The 20,366-nt window shown below is 39.4% G+C and overlaps 1 protein-coding gene across 9 annotated transcripts in view; it reads right to left on the bottom strand.

Annotated features, from left to right (window-relative positions):
- LOC128264452 (uncharacterized) overlaps window positions 1-20,366 on the bottom strand; it is a 110,043-nt gene that overhangs the window by 47,113 nt on the left and 42,564 nt on the right. For 4 of the 9 annotated variants that reach the window (XM_052999917.1, XM_052999909.1, XM_052999910.1 and 1 more), the window contains exons 2-6: window positions 16,335-16,720; window positions 15,661-15,766; window positions 14,658-15,179; window positions 12,900-13,852; window positions 12,512-12,615 (exon numbers count right to left, since the gene is read on the bottom strand). In XM_052999917.1, coding sequence (XP_052855877.1) covers window positions 12,512-12,615; window positions 12,900-13,852; window positions 14,658-15,179; window positions 15,661-15,766; window positions 16,335-16,405 — 1,756 coding nt within the window. In that variant the 5' untranslated portion in view covers window positions 16,406-16,720. Of the gene's footprint in view, window positions 1-11,697; window positions 12,400-12,511; window positions 12,616-12,899; window positions 13,853-14,657; window positions 15,180-15,656; window positions 15,767-16,334; window positions 16,721-20,366 lie in introns of those variants that run through there. The other 5 variants (XM_052999912.1, XM_052999911.1, XM_052999913.1 and 2 more) reach the window with 5 other exon arrangements.

Raw genomic sequence — 20,366 nt, 5'->3', positions numbered from 1 at the left:
CCGATTTCAAAATGGCATATCTTTAATGTTTTGGGGCTTCAGTCTCTAAAACTCTGCGTTTAAAAATTGGTTTGTAATTTCGGGTCGATTTTTTGTCATTATTACGATGTATCTATCCCCTTTTTAAATTTCCGAAATATCGTCTTTGCAGAAAAGTGACCAAAAACCTGCAGTTCAAAATCCATAACTTTTCTTTCACGCACCCGATTTTAAAGTTGTATATCTTCAAAGTCTTGTGTCTTAATCTTCTAAAAAATTGCATTTAAATTATGTTTTGAAAGTTTGGGTTGATATTTTTAATTAAATTCAGAAAAAAATCATTTTAAACAAGAAAGGAAGCCAGCTTCGGCAAGTTAAATTTTTTTATTTTTTTTTTTAATATTTATTCTACAATAATTTTTTCGAAGCATAAAAATAGGACTTACGATAAATAGTATTTTGCAGAATGCAAGAAAACTAACACATTTTTTTTCGTTTGGTTATCAAATTTCGGAAACCCGAAGTTCATATACCCTTGCAGATATTGCCATGGGAGCTTTAATGTTATAGTCGTCCGTTTTTGATGAAATTATAGACTTATAAAAATGTTTTTATTTATTTTTCCGATTGTTCCTATGCTATAGTCGTCCGATCTGGCTCGTTCCTACCTGCAATAGAAAGACAACTTTTGGGAAAGTTTTATGCAGATATCTTTAAAGATGAAAGACTAGAAACGGACGGAGAGACGGACGGACATACGGACATGGCTAGATCGACTCTCCTAGTGATGCTGATAAAAACTATATATATTCTTTATAGGGTCGGAAATGTCTCCTTCACTGCGCTGCAAGCTTCTGACTAGAATTATAGTACCCTCTTCAAGGGTATAAAAAGGTACCAAAAACCTTCAGTTTTAATTCCATAACTTTTCTTGCAAACATCCGATATCAAAATGGCATATCTTTATGGTATTGGGGCTTCAGTCTCTAAAACTGTGCGTTTAAAAATTGGTTTGTAATTTCGGGTCGATTTTTTGTCATTTTTATGATGTAACCCCTTTCTAAATATCCGAAAAAATCGTCTTTGCAGAAAAGTGACCAAAACCTGCACTTCTAAATCCATAACTTTTATTTCACGCATCCGAATTCAAAGTTGTATATCTTCAAAGACTTGTGGCTTAAGTCTCTAAAACTCTGCATTTCAATTTTGTTTTGAAAATTTGAGTTGCTACTTTACGATATAACTCCTTAATCAATTTCCGAAAAATATAGTCCCAGAAAAGTGACCAAAAACCTTCAGTGTTAATTCTATAACTTTTCTTTTAAGCATCCGATTTTGAAGTGGTATGTCTTTAAAGTATTGTGGATTAGTGCTCTAAAAATCTGCATTTAAAGCTTGGTTTCTAATTTCGGGTCGATTTTTTGCTATTTTCATGATGTAACCCCTTTCTTAATTTTCGAAAATATCGTCCTTGCAGAAAAGTAACCAAAAACCTGCAGTTGTAAATCCATAACTTTTCTTCCTGGCCTCCGATTTCAAAGTGGTATATCTTTAAAGAATTGTGGCTTAAGTCTCTAAAACTCTGCTTTTAAATTTTGTTTTGAAATTTTGAGTTTCTATTTTTACGATATAACTCCTAATCAATTTCCGAAAAATATAGTCCCAGAAAAGTGACCAAAAACCTTCAGTGTTAATTCTATAACTTTTCTTTTAAGCATCCGATTTTGAAGTGGTATGTCTTTAAAGTATTGTGGATTAGTGCTCTAAAAATCTGCATTTAAAACTTGGTTTCTAATTTCGGGTCGATTTTTTGCTATTTTCATGATGTAACCCCTTTCTTAATTTTCGAAAATATCGTCCTTGCAGAAAAGTAACCAAAAACCTGCAGTTCTAAATCCATAACTTTTCTTCCTGGCCTCCGATTTCAAAGTGGTATATCTTTAAAGAATTGTGGCTTAAGTCTCTAAAACTCTGCTTTTAAATTTTGTTTTGAAATTTTGAGTTTCTATTTTTACGATATAACTCCTAATCAATTTCCGAAAAATATAGTCCCAGAAAAGTGACCAAAAACCTTCAGTGTTAATTCTATAACTTTTCTTTTAAGCATCCGATTTTGAAGTGGTATGTCTTTAAAGTATTGTGGATTAGTGCTCTAAAAATCTGCATTTAAAACTTGGTTTCTAATTTCGGGTCGATTTTTTGCTATTTTCATGATGTAACCCCTTTCTTAATTTTCGAAAATATTGTCCTTGCAGAAAAGTGACCAAAAACCTGCAGTTCTAAATCCATAACTTTTATTTCACGCATCCGATTTCAAAGTTGTATATCTTCAAAGTCTTGTGGCTTAATCTTCTAAAAATTTGCATTTAAATTTTGTTTTGAAAGTTTGGGTTCATATTTTAACGACATAACTCTTTAATGAAATTCCGAAAAAAATCATTTTAAAAAGGGTACCAAAAACCCTCAGTTTTAATTCCATAACTTTTCTTGAAAACATCCGATTTCAAAATGGCATATCTTTATGGTATTGGGGCTTCAGTCTCTAAAACTCTGCGTTTAAAAATTGGTTTGTAATTTCGGGTCGATTTTTATGTAATTTTTATGATGTAACCCCTTTGTAAATATCCGAAATGTCGTCTTTGCAGAAAAGTGACCAAAAACCCTCAGTTTTAATTCCATAACTTTTCTTACAATGATCCGATTTCAAAATGGCATATCTTTATGGTATTGGGGCTTCAGTCTCTAAAGCTGTGCGTTTAAAAATTGGTTTGTAATTTCGGGTCGATTTTTTGTCATTTTTATGAATGTAACCCCTTTCTAAATATCCGAAAAAATCGTCTTTGCAGAAAAGTGACCAAAAACCTGCAGTTCTAAATCCATAACTTTTATTTCACGCATCCGATTTCAAAGTTGTATATCTTCAAAGTCTTGTGGCTTAATCTTCTAAAAATTTGCATTTAAATTTTGTTTTGAAAGTTTGGGTTCATATTTTAACGACATAACTCTTTAATCAAATTCCGAAAAAAATCATTTTAAAAAGGGTACCAAAAACCCTCAGTTTTAATTCCATAACTTTTCTTGAAAACATCCGATTTCAAAATGGCATATCTTTATGGTATTGGGGCTTAAGTCTCTAAAACTCTGCGTTTAAAAATTGGTTTGTAATTTCGGGTCGATTTTTTGTTATTTTTATGATGTAACCCCTTTTTAAATTTCCGAAAAAATCGTCTTTGCAGAAAAGTGACAAAAACCTGCAGTTAAAAATCCATAACTTTTCTTTCACGCACCCGATTTCAAAGTTGTATATCTTCAAAGTCTTGTGGCTTAATCTTCTAAAAATTTGCATTTAAATTTTGTTTTGAAAGTTTGGGTTGAAATTTTAACGACATAACTCCTTAATTAAATTCCGAAAAAAATCATTTTAAAAAAGGTACCAAAAACCCTCACTTTTAATTCCATAACTTATCTTGAAAACATTCTATTTCAAAATGGCATATCTTTATGGTATTGGGGCTTCAGTCTCTAAAACTCTGCGTTTAAAAATTGGTTTGTAATTTCGGGTCGATTTTTTGTCATTTTTATGATGTAACCCCTTTCTAAATATCCGAAAAAATCGTCTTTGCAGAAAAGTGACCAAAAACCTGCAGTTCAAAATCCATAACTTTTCTTTCACGCATCCGATTTCAAAGTTGTATATCTAAAAGTCTTGTTGCTTAATCTTCTAAAAATTGCATTTAAATTTTGTTTTGAAAGTTTGGGTTGATATTTTTACGACATAACTCCTTAATCAAATTCCGAAAAAGATCGTTTAAAAAAGGACCAAAAACCCTCAGTTTTATTTTCATAACTTTTCTTTCAATGATCCGATTTCAAAATGGCATATCTTTAATGTTTTGGGGCTTCAGTCTCTAAAACTCTGCGTTTAAAAATTGGTTTGTAATTTCGGGTCGATTTTTTGTCATTATTACGATGTATCTATCCCCTTTTTAAATTTCCGAAATATCGTCTTTGCAGAAAAGTGACCAAAAACCTGCAGTTCAAAATCCATAACTTTTCTTTCACGCACCCGATTTTAAAGTTGTATATCTTCAAAGTCTTGTGTCTTAATCTTCTAAAAAATTGCATTTAAATTTTGTTTTGAAAGTTTGGGTTGATATTTTTAATTAAATTCAGAAAAAAATCATTTTAAACAAGAAAGGAAGCCAGCTTCGGCAAGTTAAATTTTTTTATTTTTTTTTTAATATTTGTATTGTTCCCATGGGAACAATTTAAACCGTAATGCTGAAATATTTAGCCATTACTATATGTCGAAGAAATAAAAAAAAATTTTAAAACAGCAAAGTTATAATTTTTTTCATTTAATTTTCCGTTGTGCCTATGGGAGCTATATGCTATAGTCGCCCGATCCGGTTCGTTCCGACTTATATACTACCTGCAATAGGAAGACAACTTTTGAAAAAGTTTCATTCAGATTGCTTTAAAACTGGGATACTTGTTTGCATAGAAACGGACGGTCGGACAGACGGACGGACAGACGGACAGACGGACATGGCTAGATCGACTCTCCTAGTGATGCTGATCAAGAATATATATACTTTATAGGGTCGGAAACGTCTCCTTCACTGCGTTGCAAACTTCTGACTGAAATTATAATACCCTCTGCAAGGGTATAATAAATATAAATCCATGAAATTTAAATTGCAGCAAAGTGTCGTATTTTTGGGTCTTTCTCTTTTTTTTGCTGCTGGAATGGAAATGTTGGTTTGCTGAAAAAATGTATGCTAGTTTACTTTGATCCCCGAACACAAATTAGACGGAGCTTCTAGAATCCCCAGATGCCCTTGGCACAAGTGTCGAACAAGAGATGTGTGAATCAATCCGTGGGTAAACCTTTATCCGAATGCCCGAAAGGAAACCCACTGAAACTTCGCTGGCTTCTGGCCAATTTACATAAAAACTTTCCATGCCAAAAGAATACATATTAAAAAGTCGGAAAGTGCGGGGCATGTATGTAGACTTTCGGAGATGGGAAAGGGGGGATTAAGTAACCCAAAGTGCAACAAAAGTTAATTCAGTTTTGAAATGGTCGTGAGGGTGCAAGTTTCCCGATATAAGTCCACACGCAAAGGGATGAGCGTGTGTGAGTGTTCGTGGGAAAATCTTAATTTTCCGTGGTGGCGAAAAACTTGATCAAAAGTTTTTCTTTTATTTTTTTTTTTGTGTTTGGAGGTCCAAGAAATTAGTCCGCTCCTTGGTTTCTTGGTTTTGTATCATCTTTTCGTGTATTTTTCTATTTTTGTTGTGCCTTTCTACGAGTAATATTCATGAGACCTGCGTGTGGCTGTCAGCAGTGGAGGTGAGGTGAGTCCTTTTCAGAGTCCTGTCCATTAGCTAAATCCGCCCTCCCCCCATCAAAGTCCTCGCTCAATCAATGTCAACTCTGTAGCTCCGACATCCTTGCTCTGGTTAAATCACTTGGAATTTTATTGAGTAAACTGTTTTGTAATTATTTTCATCTGATGCTCGATCTCATCCTTGCCCCCAATTAGCAAAAAGCGACTACATGTTGCGGTGCGGTCCAAAACCCCCTCCCCGAAATCCCACAGATATATACGCTGACAGTCGTCTCTGGCCGAGAAATCTCATCGATTTGACTTTTTGCGGTTGGCTTGATTCGGATTTTGGGGCCTCGGCTTAGTTGGGCAACTTGGGCTGCGCCCAAATGGCAGTAAATAAAGAAAATTTGTTCATTTGGTTTGGGGTGAAACGGTAATCATTGGGCTTCCCATTGTCAAAACAAACTGAAAAGTTCTCTAACATTGCCGACATTTGTTTTTGTTTTCTAAATAATGTTTTTTCTATATTGAGTTTTAATACTATTTAATACTATTATAAATGTTGAGCAGTTAAAAAATCAAAAGCAAAAATAAATAAAGTGCTTTAATTGGAAAGAATATAATTTGCTTAAGTAGATGGTCAAATAATTTTTTCAATTTAAAGTGAAGTGTAAGAGACCATACAACAGATTTTAATGAGGTTCGTCTGTCGGCTAAAATAGAATTTTTGCGAAAATTCTTAAAAGAAAAATACTGGCCCTGGAAATTTGTTAATAAAAACCATCTAAATAGTATTTCAATAAGCTATTTGGCAACCACTTTTTAATATTATTAATAGCAAATCCCATTCAAAAAAAAAAATTATATGAGACAATGGGTTAAGTAATCGTTCTAAAACAATCATTATATCTAAGTGAAGCCAGGAAATTTTGAAAAATCAAATTCAAATGTTGGCTTTCTCAAAAAACCAGCTCAGCTTTAATGATGATTGAATGATTGAATCAGAGAAAATGTAATGAAATGGAATTAGTAATCGGCCTTAAATACTCGCCGTATTTAAACGATATGTACTGGCTTATCGTGCCAAGTTGCGAATTAATTAAATTCTTGGCGTCTGGGAAAAGCGACTACAGGGAAATGAAAGCAATAACTTCAAACTTCAGCACCGGCACACCACACACACAGCGGCCAGAAAAGGATGGGTAGAGTGCGACAGAGAGAGAGAGAGAGAGAGAGAGAGAGAGAGAGAGAGAGAGAGACTGGTAGACTGGACAAGAAAGAAAGGGACAGACATTGTAAGCATTGCTGGTTAATGGGTCAGGTGATTTTCTATTGTCCTCGCCGTTGTTCTCTTTCCCGCCGGACTGCATGTTTAATCCAAATTACTAAAATACACACTCACTGGGGTCCTTTGTTTGTCCTGTCCATGTGTGGGTGTGTGGGCGTGTGGGCGTGGCAGGCAGGGGTAGTATTGGTACACCTCCATCTTGTCCAGCCTTGTTTGCTGTATTTTAATGAATCTATGAGACGACCATTCTGTGTGCGGTGTTAATTGAGCCAAAGTCAAACATTCTGTCTGGCCAACAGCCAAGCCATCACCCACATCGGTCCACCTTTCGCCCACCTTTTAGCCAACTCTCACCAAACTTTCACCCACCTCAGCTCACTGCAATTAGTGCGAAGCAGCATTGAGGCTTTCCCCGTACTTAGTTTCTTTGGCCTTTGCGTGCCTCGACGAGTTGTGTGTAAATTTGATTTTATGAAAATAGCCACAAGAAAGGGCCAAGGAAATTGCCGATTTTGTAGGTGTTCGGATTATGAGCGGTTTTATATTTGGTTTTTAGTAAAAACTATGAATAGTAATCGTAACATCAATTTTAAATACATAAGCCTTGGGAAGTTTTTCAACGAATTTGTTTTGTTTTTTTTTTTTTTAAATTTAAAAATATTTAAATTTAAATTTACGCAAGACAATTTAATCAAATTTAATATTAATTAAAGAAACATTTTTTTGTTTAACATTTGTATATTATTATTCTAAATATAATTTAAGCCACTGTTTTTCTTTGATTTTAAAACTTGACTACATGACTCATATTACAAAAACCATGTTTTTATTTATCCTTAAATCAACAGTTTTTTTTAACTCAGTACCAGTGGTTCAAAAAAGTTTTAAATTAAATTTTTATAGTCTATTGAACATTTTTATATTTTTGTTAATATTTAAGTAGTTTTGGAGCTTGAATTTTTGTGGTTTCTGTTGCATGGGCTTGTTTTACCACAAATTATAGGGATTGTCTTGATATTATTAATAATAAGGCAATAATTGTGAGTGTCTGTCAATACAGCTCGGTGATAGATGAAAATACAATATTTATTACCAGTTTTGTGACCCACTTCGATGGATTAATAACTTATCCTGGCTGCTGATTGAGCGAGCTGGTGGACTGCCAGTCACTTTTTCCCCGCTCCCAAAACACGGAAAACCCTAACCCTTAATGGCCGAAAGAGCTTTCCCAGTGGCCAGAAATTTAACGCTGGCCATGGAGCTTTTCTTAGGCGAAGACGAACGATATTGATTTCCTGCGGCATTAGGCTGACTTATAGCCCTGCGGCGTCCAGGGGGTTGTAATGCGTACAACGGTGCGTATGATTGACGAAAGGCTCCAGCAGGCGGCATCGCAATTTGGATACTCCTCGACAACACACACAGACACTAGTAAAGCGCAAAAGAGAAAGTGGCGGAGAAAGCTATGGAATAACAAGGAACAGACTGCCAGGGAACAAAAACAACAATTGACAACCATCTTGTTTGGCAAATAAACGCGAGCCATTACCACGAAACTAAAATGCTGTCTCAATAATATTGTTATTATTATTATTATTATTATCATTTCTATGTTCTCCGCCTCGTTGTCTTCGTCGCCTTATGGGCCCCTTGTTATTTTTTTTCGCCACTTTTTATGCGACACTCGTGTTTGACTGTCAAATATTTCAACAGCCCCCAAAAAGTGACAGCTGCTAATGGCATTATACATTTGTGCGGTGGCGGTGGCGGTGGCGGTGGCAGTGGCGATGGCCACGCCCACTTTCAGGTGGCGATTGCGAGGTCCATCATCTTCGGCAGGTCCCCAAGTGTTTTATTTTGCTTAGGCCCTGTCCCCCATAACAATTTGCATATTATGGTGCTGATTTGAAAACTTTTTGAGTTTCCAGTTTCGAATCGATTGGGGGGGGGGGCGTCAGCTGCTAATTCCTTTCGATTACGAACTGTTTTATGACGGGGTGGAGCACACGGCCATTAGGTCAGCCCATCAATCAGCGGGCCATCAATCAGAGGATCGCAAATAACCGCCCTTCCCCTCCATTTTCGGGGATCCCCCCGGGAAATCGCCTTGAAGTATGCAACACTTTCTCGCGAACACAAACATACATCTTGTTTTCGGCCTACATCGCGAAAAACTTTAATTCGACGATAAATCAATCTTGTCCGGACAATCAATTAGGCGCAAACAATTTCTTTGTGCCATTATTGATGCGTTCATAAAAATATATTCGAGGGAAATAGCCGCAGCCTGACCTTGGCAAGAGGTGAGCTCTGGTACAGTGCGTTTCGTGGTGTTAAAATTGATCAAAGCAGCAAAAGTCTAGTTTTACTAAGCCGAACTCTTAGTCTAGGAAATAAGTGTTATCTACAAAATATCTCTACAATATTTCCTAAACTTAAAAAGACATGTTGATAAGTTCTTTTAGCATTAAAATTTTTGTAAATATATGCGATATATATGAGAGGCTCTTACAATTTTTTTTTAACCGTTTTCCTTGCACTTTATTACTTAAATTTTTAAAATATTCAAAAGTAAAAGTGCCTTATTCCTATCCTAAAATCGCATGATTGTTTTTCTAATAATAGAAATATTCTTTAATATAAGGACCGTTTGTGTACAACAAAATTCAACAATTCAAGTGTATTTAATAGAGACAATAAGTCCTTTCTACACCATTTGTTGACTATGTAAAATAGAATTTAATAGCGATTTACTCCTTGGCTTTTGGGCGGATTATGACGTGGCCTTAAGTTGTGTTAGGCACTTTCATCGATCCAAATTTGGTAATAAAATTGTCCCCTTTTTTCGTCCATAAATTAACATTAATTTCGTGCGACAACAACAACGAGCCCGAACCCCGACCTTCGCTTTATTGCTTTGCGCTTTCGTGTGTATCGTAAAAACGCAATTATAAAAATTAATGCCATCGATGGGCAGTTGAGATACTAATTGGACTACAAGTCCGGCAATTGTTGTTGATAATCCTTTGGGAGCGTCCTTTGATGAGCATCGTCTTAATGGATTGCCTGGTCATAGTATGTCACATGATCAACTTTGAATTGATTGAACGTTATATCGTAGACAAGATAATAACATTTTGAATTTCGAAAGAGTCCTGACATTTTAAAGACGGGTGTAACAAAATTGCTGCCTGATTGGCAATGGCAAACAAAAGACTAATTGCTTAAATTGAATCAAGTGCTTCAGCTTTTTTCGCCTGCAGAGCTCACACTCAATATTAATTAGTGAGCGAGTAAAGGCCAGCAGGACATGGCGCAGCCACTTGCCGTAAATCCTTGCCAGGACACCACCAGGACACCACCAGGACACCAATTGCGCCTAATTGGCGAACATACGGGATTCCAGTTCTCAAAGCGCTCACACTGAAGAACTTTACATTGCAAGTTCTGGTTCTGCGACATTAATAAACGAAAATAATAATACACTTAAGATTCTAGAACATGATTGCAATTCCCAGCAGTTTGCACTTTAGTTACAAAAAATTTTAGTATCATTTACTTTACTTTTAACAATTATTTTAATTTTGACAATTAACAACTTGCTCCATTAATGATTTTAATGTCAAAAATTGATCAAACCTATTTAAGTATTCGATATAGGAGGTTTTCTTCTTATATTTTTGTAGTTAAGTTTAAATTAATAAACAACTGATATTTTAACACATCGCTGTCTAAAGGGGTCAGAACCTTTTAAGAATAGTTCCTGATATTTAGGTCAACTAAGACAATTTCCAGATAATTTTCCATGTCGTTGTCTATTTTTGTCGGATTTTTAAAATAATTCATAGCGTTAAATAAATTGCACTGCCAGTCACGCTTTTCAACTCTGACCTCGAGTCCCTTTGTGGTTTTGAATGTCGCCAGTCTGGCAACAAGTTAAATCAATAAATTTTGCATTTCAATGCGGCCAAATTTATTCACTGGCCAGCGCGAAGGAAAACTTGTTGCACCGGCAGCTGGAAAATGCTCCAAAGGGGCGTGGCCAGTTGGCGGGGGGAAGGGGGATTCGGAAAATGTATGTAGGTTCAGAATCAAACTCGATTCACATTTCATTCATAACACAGGCGGCAGAGCAACAGAGTGAGTGCAAAGTCAGCACTCATTCATTCCCCGACTGTCACACAGATACTAACAAATACCAGCACACACACACACACACGCACACACAAACTATCTCACGCATACAGTGCACTTTCATTCATTAAAAGCCATTCGGTGGGCGGCAGTACCAAGGAGGGGGCGTGGCCCAAGGGTGCACCTGCCAAAAAAGGCAACATTCTCCAGCATTCAATTGGTAATTTCTCCGAAAATTCCCAGAAAATTGAGCAACTATAGTAATCAAGCTGCAGACAAATGTTCAATGTAGGTATAAGCAAAAATGATTTATTGAGGCACTTAACACTTACGAGAAATCAATGCATTTTTAGAATAAAAGAAGAGGACTCGTTTATATGGCCTAAAAGCATTTTAAAGCATGCCTAAAAAATTATTAAAGATCACAAAAAATGTTTACAGGAAAATATAGTTTATTTGTTAATCAGGGCGTCCGGCGGCAAGCCGAAGTTCATATACCATAAACTTAAATATTCTTGAAAACATTAAATTTATTAATAAGTCATAAAGAAAAATCTCAAAAAAAAAAAAGGGAGTAAGGTCATACAGAATGTTGCAGAATACAATAAAGTGTTGCGAAAAGGGGGGCACGCTTGCTTGGGTGTCTGAACTTGGCATTAAAAGCCGTTGGCTCTCTTGCCCACTTTCACATGCAACAAGTAAGAGTTGGCCGCGAGTCGCGATGCCCAGTGTTTCATTTATATATGGAATGTATACTTCATGTTTCATGTCCATTGATACGTTTTATATACCGTGTTCTCTCAGATGGGTATTGTATAGGCCGTTCACACAGATAACAATATATATGTATGTTCCGTTTCCACTGATACGTATTTTATATCCCGTTCCCAGAGATTCGCGTTTTGTATTTGATTCCCACGAAAACGATTTATGTAAAATATATATAAATTATATACAGACCGCTGCGGCTGCGATTGCTGCTACTGCTGGCGCTGCTGCTCGACGGCTGGCGACGGCCACTGCGCAGCGGAGCGGCGACGTTGGCGGTACCGCCGCTGCCGACGCCGCTGCCGACATCGACGTATTCGGCCACGTCGCTGGAGTTTGGGCGAACTAGGATGCGGATGCGGATGCGGTTGCGGATGCGGGGATGTTGCAGGAACAACAATGAAAAGTGTTCGCACACTCACACTCACTCACGCACAAAGAGCACAGAACAACAAAAAAAATATGTGTGAAGGATATGAAAAATATACACACAAGCACACACGCAGGCAGCCACACGCACACTCAGCCACTTATGCGCAATGGCGAGATTCGCGATAGTTGTTCGCTAAAATTCGCATAGTTTTTTTGCCGCGTTTTGCTGATTTCTTGTTTTTTTTTTTGCTGCCTAGCTTATATGACTCGAATTCTGAGTTTCTTGGTAGGTTTCTGGATTTACTGGATTCGCCGGCTGTCTTTCTTTCGACTTTCGACTTTCTCTTTCTACTGCTGCTATTGCTGCTGCTGCGGTGCATGTGGCACGTCTGCGTCCTAAACACCAACTGAATGGCATCCTGCGAGTGGAGGACGCCAAGTAAACCAGGCCGAGTGGACAGGACCTTGCCAGCGAGCAGCTGTTCTGGCGCCAAACAGCTGAGCGAAGCTTTCACCCCAACAACCACTGGGCAACGGGGTTAAAGCTTCGAAAGCTCGCACGGGAAAACTTGCTATGCATCCGATTGGCAGGACCAAGGATATGCGGCCAAATTCAAATAAAGCATGGGCTCACCTGTCTGGGTGCTGGAGTCGAAAAACGTACTGGTCGTCTCCACGGTCATGGTGCCGATGGTTCCATCGATTATCTGCGCGGAGGAGTCGCGCCTGCCACGATAACTGCGGATAAAGGTGTACTATATGTTAAGACCATTTGTCAGAGACATATATTTCAAACAAAACATATTGGAATTATCGGGGCTTCATTCTTGCGGATGTCCAGATACACCCGGATACTACACCCAGAGAAAAACCCCATTGTAAAGTTAAACAATATTTGAATGCAACATTGTTTTTTTTTAAATGTAAACTTACTTAACGCAATTTTAACATTTTTAATTGATTTATCCAATAGGAAAATTGTAGATTAAAATTGTTTTTTTTTAAAGCAACTTATAACTCACCGACAGACGTCGTCGCTTTGGGAGCTCTGTCGCCGAAAGTTCCGGCAGCGGATCATCTCCTCGGTGGTGGACTGTCGCCGGAATCCTCTGGCGATGAGGATCTCCTCGGTGGTCGACTGCCTGCGGATGGCTGGCCGCTGATTCTGCTCCACGGTGGTCTGCGTCTGTGGCCTCGAACAGGGACTGGGATCGCGCGAGGAGCAGCAGCTGTTGGAGTCCGGCGACCTGGGCGAGCGGGCCGCCGAGCTGCTCTGCCGGCGCAGCGTGTGCCGCCGCGGACTGCCGTCCCGCTCGTGACTCCGGTCCGGCGACAGATGGGTCCTCGAGTCCCGGCGACCGCCGCGCGAGGCGCTGTCCGGTGAGAGGGAATCGCGGCGCGATGTGCGCCGCTCCCCACAATCGTCCGGCGGATCGGGGCTGAGAGCGGGCTGAGAGCCACGCCTGCTGCCGGTGCCGCCGCCGCCTCCGCCGGGCAGGCAGCCCTCGTCGAAGGCGGTGGCCTGGCGCTGCAGCCGCTGGAGGCGTGGCGCCCGCTCCGGACTAACGCCCGCCTTGGAGTCGCGGCGATTCACCCTGCCGCACTGCGTCTGCGAATCGCGGCGGCCCTTTGGCGCCGTCGGACTCGTCGCCGGCGGCGTCACCGAACTGGTGATGATCGTCGGCGGCGGCAGGGCCTGGCAGGCGGTGTCCACCTGCTGGTGGGCCAGGTGGAGGTGGTGAGTGCTCGAGTGTTGCGAGATCAGGGGCTGGGAGTGATCGGAGCAGGAGCCGGCGGAGCTGGTGGAGGGGCGCTGCTCCTGCCGGAAGTTGGGGAACTCCGGGGCGGCCAGGGAGTCGCGCTTCTTGGCCATCTGGTACTTGCCCGGCGGCGGGGGCGTGGTCACCCGCCCGGCCACGTTGCTATCACGGCGACTGCCGGACAGGTAGCTCTCGCCGGATCCGCGACGGGATGCCTGGATGGTGTTGGTTCGGTTTGGGGTGTTTGGTTGATTGGTTGATTGGTTAATGGGTTGATAGGTTGGTTTTGGGCCAGAAAAGGAGTGAGAAAGAGAGCGAGAAAGAGAGAGAGGAAGAAGGGTTAGGGGTCAGGGGTCAAGGTGGTGGTGAGGGCGGAGTAACAGCTGCAGGCACCACCCACAAGGTCATCTGACAAGTGCACTTGCTTGAAGCATATTCACAGCAAAGTCCTCCACAAAGTTTGTAAATATTTTTTTTTAATAATTTTAAACTACTTTTGAAGTCTATTCTATAGAATATTTATAGTAAATCCTTTATTTAAATAGGAATATTAAACTTCTTTTAAAGTCAACTTTATAGAATATTTTACTTTACACAAAGCTTAAAAATAGTTCTAAACTTACTTTCAAAAATTTTAAAATTATGCATTCTAACCATTTTAATCTATTTTTAAAACCAATATAATAGAATATTTTGAGAAAAATCTTTCACCAAGTTAGAAAAAATTTTTTAATAATTTTAGCTGTCACATTGCGTTCAAATATTTCCCAACAATAAATTTGGCAAGGCAACAAAAAAAAAAATAAAAAATGGTTTTTTGCCAAAATTTCTGACGTTGCTGTTCCTTATTTATTTATGGATTTTGAAGTGAAATGCTCAGACTTTCCCAGCAGTGCACTTGCCTCCGAACCACATTGTACATATATGGTGATTTTAGATTTAGCTCTCAGATTTGTGCATCTTTGGACCTTTTGTGTTTAGGGGACATATGCATATTGTTATGAAATCCCCGATACTCACGCTTTTAGAGCACTCGACGACGACGGGCACGACGACACAGCTGCTGGACTGCTCCTCAACTGCCCCGCTTTCGCGTCTGTTCCAGTGTCGAACGAACTCGGCGGTATTGGAGTCGCGCCGCGACCGCATGCTCCGAATGCCGGAATCCGCGGAGGATTCCCGTCGCTTGCGTGGCGCCATGTAGGTGGTGCAGGCGCCACCACTTGCCCCCGTGCTCGCATCCGCGGTGGTGGAGGTGCGCCATGGCAGACTCCTGGCCAGGTCCGCCAGCGTTTCCCGGCGATTCAGTTGCGCCTTGGAGCGGGACGCCTGCTGCAGCTGCTGCTGCTGCTGTTGCTGCTGCTGGTGGTGCTGCTGCTTGGTGCCGCCGCTCCACTCGCGCAGGATGTCCGTCAGCTGGGCCAGCGAGCTGCGCCGCCGACGCTGCAGGCCCGGCGGCGGCGAGGTGCTCGGCGGCGTCGTGATCTGCGCCGCCGAGTCCCGCCGCCCGCCCAGCCGCTGCCGGATGGTGGACTCCTCTAGCTGAAAGATTCACACATTTTATGTAGTACACCCAGAATAAAAACTGAACGATTAGTTTTATTAAGTGTGACTTGAAAATAAACAACAAACTACAAAAGAAGGACTGAAATAAATTTGACTCTTGTGCAAGAAACATTTTAATTGTTTAAAAGCCATCGTTATTCTACAGTCAATATTATTGTTATAAGCTTTAAAGGATGTATTTTTTAGGACTTGTTTATCTGATAAATATTGGAAAAAATAATTGTGTCTCAATATTGATATCTTAACACTTTTGAACTTAGTTTCGCACTCTAAGCCACACTTTTCCCCAGCAAACGTAAGCTAATCACTTTTGAATTTTTTTTATATTTTTAATATGTTTAGCATTTTCAATTAATTTGCAGATGTCACAAATGTGTTTCATCTTCGCAAGTGTATTTAAATATATATTTAAATATATATTTATATATGAAGTTTTTAAAAAGTTTTGGAGACGCACCTGTTCGCGCACAAGATCGTCCCAGCCGTTGCCGCCCTGCCACACCAAACCCACCTGGTGCGACATGATGGGCAGGTTGCACACAAAGCAAATGGCTGTCATAGTCCTGCAACGATACGAAGTTCGAGTTAGTAAAATTATAAAAAAAATCCACATGCATATTTCGATATGTATTAGTTTCGCATGCGACAAACAGGAAGTGAGAAAAATAGGAAATAAGAAAATTTGGAAGAGTGGACAGGGTCATGCGGAGGAGAATGGATGAATGACAGATGTTATTTTTGGATCGGCTGGGAGCTGGCTGGAAAAGCTCAACTCGAGGAAAGAGCTTCATGCGAAAGCCAAAGGCTCAAAGTTTGCCAAACAAAAAGCTGAAAGGGATGAAAAAGCTTTAAAAGCTGTACAAGTTTCGATAGCTATGTGGCATGCGGTGAAAAGTTTTAAGGACAGGAAAGCTCCGAGGTGAAGGTCTTGGCTGTTGAGTTTTTAAGTCATTTGTTCTGTTTTCTTTTTTCGTGCAATATATGTTATGGCATAGAGGAAAGCGTAGAAGTATAGGTGTTCGAGAGGAAAGCTTTTTTTTTTTTTTTTGGAAAGTGAAAGCGCATTCGCTGATTTTTGAGGTCAGGTGGCGTCCTTTTTTTATTTTTAAATGTGGTTTTTGGCTTGCTAACTTTTTGCGTATGACCACGGAGCTGCTGCTGCAGGGCTGATCCATGGACCGGTAATGCCGCAGTTTTGACATGGCGCATGTTCTGGTTTCTGTGGCAGTTTCGCCCGCCGATCCTCGAAAGTGAGCGGTATCCTTTTGTTCGGCAGCCGCTCCTGCGGCCTCGTCCTTTTTTTTGTTTAGAGTCGGCTTATATCCTCTCCCTCGCCGCCGTATTTTTTAGTTTTTTTTTTTCACCACTGTTTATATTTGAATTTCGGGGTTTTCGGCTAAGCGATAGTGCGGTGATTAGGTTTCTTTAACATTTAATGGGTCGGGGGTTTTATTTTGTTTGTTTGGAGAGGGATACTGACTGATTGGTTTTGCTACACACAGAGACACAGAGATACACTGGAAAAAATTGAAGAAAATAGTATTTGGTGGTTTTAAAACGTATTGGATGGGGCTCATATATCACATGATGGGCAAATCTCAATTTACAAAAGGGATTGTGATTTACTAAATGGGTCAAACTACAGGTTAAGTAGGGGCAGATGTAATATTTTATATATATATAATATATGTATTATAATTTGATATTTATTTGCTAAACCTATTCGAACCAATAATGTAAATAATAGAAATAATTTAACAAAGTAAAATAAGAAATAATTGATATATTGGCAATTATGGCATGGTATTAAACAATCGTGTGAATAAAAATTTAATATGCTTGGCCGTGTGAGACTTTATGTAAAATAAATATTTTGTAATTTGCAATCACAATTTGAAACATTTCCTTTCAAATTTATTGAGCAACCTAAAACTAAGCTTTTGAAAATATGTTTTGAAAAACAATGTTACATTCAAACATTTTAATGCTTAATTTCTCTGGGTGTATTTTTAATTTAAAGAGAAATCTCTGAATGTGAGTGCTAGTTCCCCTGCCGTGTGTTCCTGATTTTTTGTTTCCTGTACTTGACTTTGGTTTTTGTTGACTTGGGAAAAGATGTGGTTGTTCTGGTTGTGGGCTACAGATGGCTGCACCTGAGCCAGATGGCAAATGGAAACAGTCGACGCAGAATTCCAGATGAATTAATGCTCGAAGGCGGTTCCACAGAGGCAATCAAAATGGAGTATCAACTTGTTTGGCCGCAAGTTTATGGCCATTAACTTAATAACTGCCAGACGGCTGGACTTTCCGTCCACATGGGTGCTTCTATCTGGGTGTGTGTGTGTGTTTACGTGTGTGCAAGGACATGGACACCCCAACGGAAGTTGCTGAGTGTGTGGCAGGTTCATAAAAGTCCGGACTCAAGTTTCCCGAGTGGGGAATCCCCGCCAGTCAATGAAACACTTGGCCAAAGTAGTTCACAACCACCAAAGTTTCCCACTCTTTCCCACGGCGCTGTGTGGAAAATATACAAAATGCTCAGGGGGAAAAGCAATTCCGGACCCAATAAGTACACACATTAAAATTGAAGAACTGCTATTTGTGCGTTTCAATGACAAGGCGATGGTGTGGACTTCTAATTAAGCTCATTGTCTACCAATTTTTTGTTTTACATACTTTATAATTATACCTTTATATGAAAGAATATCAGGTGTTTTAAGCTATTTAAAATTCAAAGTGATCCGTTAGGGCAATACATTTTGTTTTCATATTTAGGGCTTTTGGGTGTGACTTAGTTTTAAATTAAAACTAGAACTTAATTTTATTTTGGTTTTGCTGTCCATTTTTGTATGTTTTAATAGAAAATATATATTTTCTGAAATAAATTTGGAAGGAGTTTTTTGAAGGTAATGTTTACTTTATTTCATTTAAACATGGCTTATAGCTTTGTGAACTTTTTGCTGGTGGGTTATTTAGTTTTTCAGCCATGTCTGATTTTCCAACTTGAGAAAAGTTGGAAACATCAGAGCTTAATCAATTTCAAGTGCACAACAGCAGCAGCTGGCAGCCTGCACTCTATCCTCCAGGAGTCAACTGGAGGATCTGCAGAGCAGGATTGGGGATTGACGATGAACTTTGAAGGATGAAGGATGAACTTTGGAGGATGGGCACCTGGCAGCAGGAGGTTCAAGTGGGCGACCGGTTGATTGACAGCTGTCAATTTGCGTTTGCCTGTGAAGTGTGTGCCACGAACAATTTTCAACTCAATTTTCCCACTTTTCTCCGTGTCCTTTGGTCCGGTTTGCGGCTAAGTCGGACCAGATGTCCGTGCACATGGACCGAGAAGTCGAGGTCGGGGTCACGGGGTCGGCGGCAGTCGGAAGAAAGAGGCGGAAATGTGGAAAACTGGAAATTGGGCGGCTGCATTTGTTTCCACTCCGTTTTCGTTTCCAATCAGCTAGTTGCCCAACACCGGAGCCAAAACAAAAATCAAAACAAAAACACATCCAAACCCAAAACCTAACTGACTGCCACTTTTACACTTTTCACAGACAGTCCTCACCGAATGCAATTTTCTGCAAAGTTAGAAAACTTATGCAGGAGAAAAACTGCTTAAGAAGTTACTTCACACTGCAGGGCTAATAAAAAGTTTTCCAAGGTTCTATATTTAATCCACAAAAGTAAATGTTGAGACCCTGTGCTTTTCATTTTGGTTGTAACAAGCATCTGCTAAGAGTTGTTAATCATTTAAAAGTGGGATTTTCCTTTGATTTGTATTCAGTTAAATTGATACAGTTATATTTGATTCGGAAGTCTTTGTAATTTGGTAAAGTCCTTTAAGTATAAAAAAAATATTTAAGCAATGGTAATTGACTCTTAAAATGACAAATTTCCGAAAAGCTGTTTTATATAAAACAGTAAGATATTGCTATAAGAGCGAACCATTTTAAAATGCACTTGTTAATTTAATTATTCAGCTTTATATTCAAAATTCATACTTCATTTCCATGGGTATTGAATAATAACTTTTTTTTTAGATACTATCAGCTATTCATTAAAAACGTTGTATTTTAGCAACATTTTGGTGGAATTTAGTTATTATTATAAATACAATTACTATGAAAATTACTAATGAATAACTGAAAAGAAATATGTTTCATTACTCAATCATATGTCAGTTTCTGCCCAGGAATTTTATATACCCCTAAAACGCTGGGAAACTTCTGCGGGATTTGATGAACCTAATCCTCCTGACTCCATTAATCTGCATTATATTTGAGAACTTATTTATCTCCCCACCTGCGGCAATTTCCCTGTTCTCTTCCCCTAGTTCCACTTTGTTCCACCGCTAAATGAAACAATTTAGTTAAATGGTGAACATTTTACGTTTGCCATGGCTTGCGGTTCTATTCAGTTCTTCCATTTTATTTCTATTTTTCATTGCCCTTTTTTTTTTGTGAACTGTTGTCCTGGCAATCAAATGCAATTCGTAGGAATAAAAGAAAAAGGGCCAGCATTTTGGACGTTGGCACCTGGCGGACACTGGACTTTTTTCATTTGATTCCCTGCCTTCTAAGTGACTTTTCGTGTCCCGGTGGTGGGCAATGTGGAATGTGGTGGTTGGATTTTGGCTGTTTTTTTTTGGGGGGAGGGGATGTTGTGCTGCCTTCTGCTATTTAGTTAATTTTAGAGCGTTTGTCGGCCAGCCCCCTTGAAATATTACTTGGGCTCTTTGCCAACAGTTTCCTTTTGATGTAATTGCGAGGGGGTCCTATAAGCCCTGTAAGTCCTGTTGGGTGGTTCAATGGTTCAGTGGTCCAGCAGCCAAGGACAGTTGGGTGCGGCTATTCATTGATTAACTGCCAGGACTCACTGGAGACAGGTGAAAAGTGGGGACGCTCTAGCTTGACGGCACTCGGGGCCATTTTCATTTAACATTTTCATTTTCAGTTTCGCTGTCGCTTAAGGTTTTATTTTATATTTTCCTTTTTTTTCGACATTTTTTCGGTCGTTGCTGTTGTCATCTTGGGTTTCGTTTTTGGCATTCAAAGTTGGAATACCTGAAAATGCTTGGTAAATTAGATCAAAGGACAAGAAAGTACGTGTAGGCATTTTCCACCCTAGCCAGTATATATATATATTTAAACAGTGAATGCTTTAAAA

The sequence above is a fragment of the Drosophila gunungcola genome, unplaced genomic scaffold (assembly GCF_025200985.1).
Source record: "Drosophila gunungcola strain Sukarami unplaced genomic scaffold, Dgunungcola_SK_2 000071F, whole genome shotgun sequence".
NCBI lineage: Eukaryota > Metazoa > Arthropoda > Insecta > Diptera > Drosophilidae > Drosophila > Drosophila gunungcola.
Note: the sequence above shows the minus strand (reverse complement) of the source record. Positions and strands in the feature narration are given on the sequence as shown.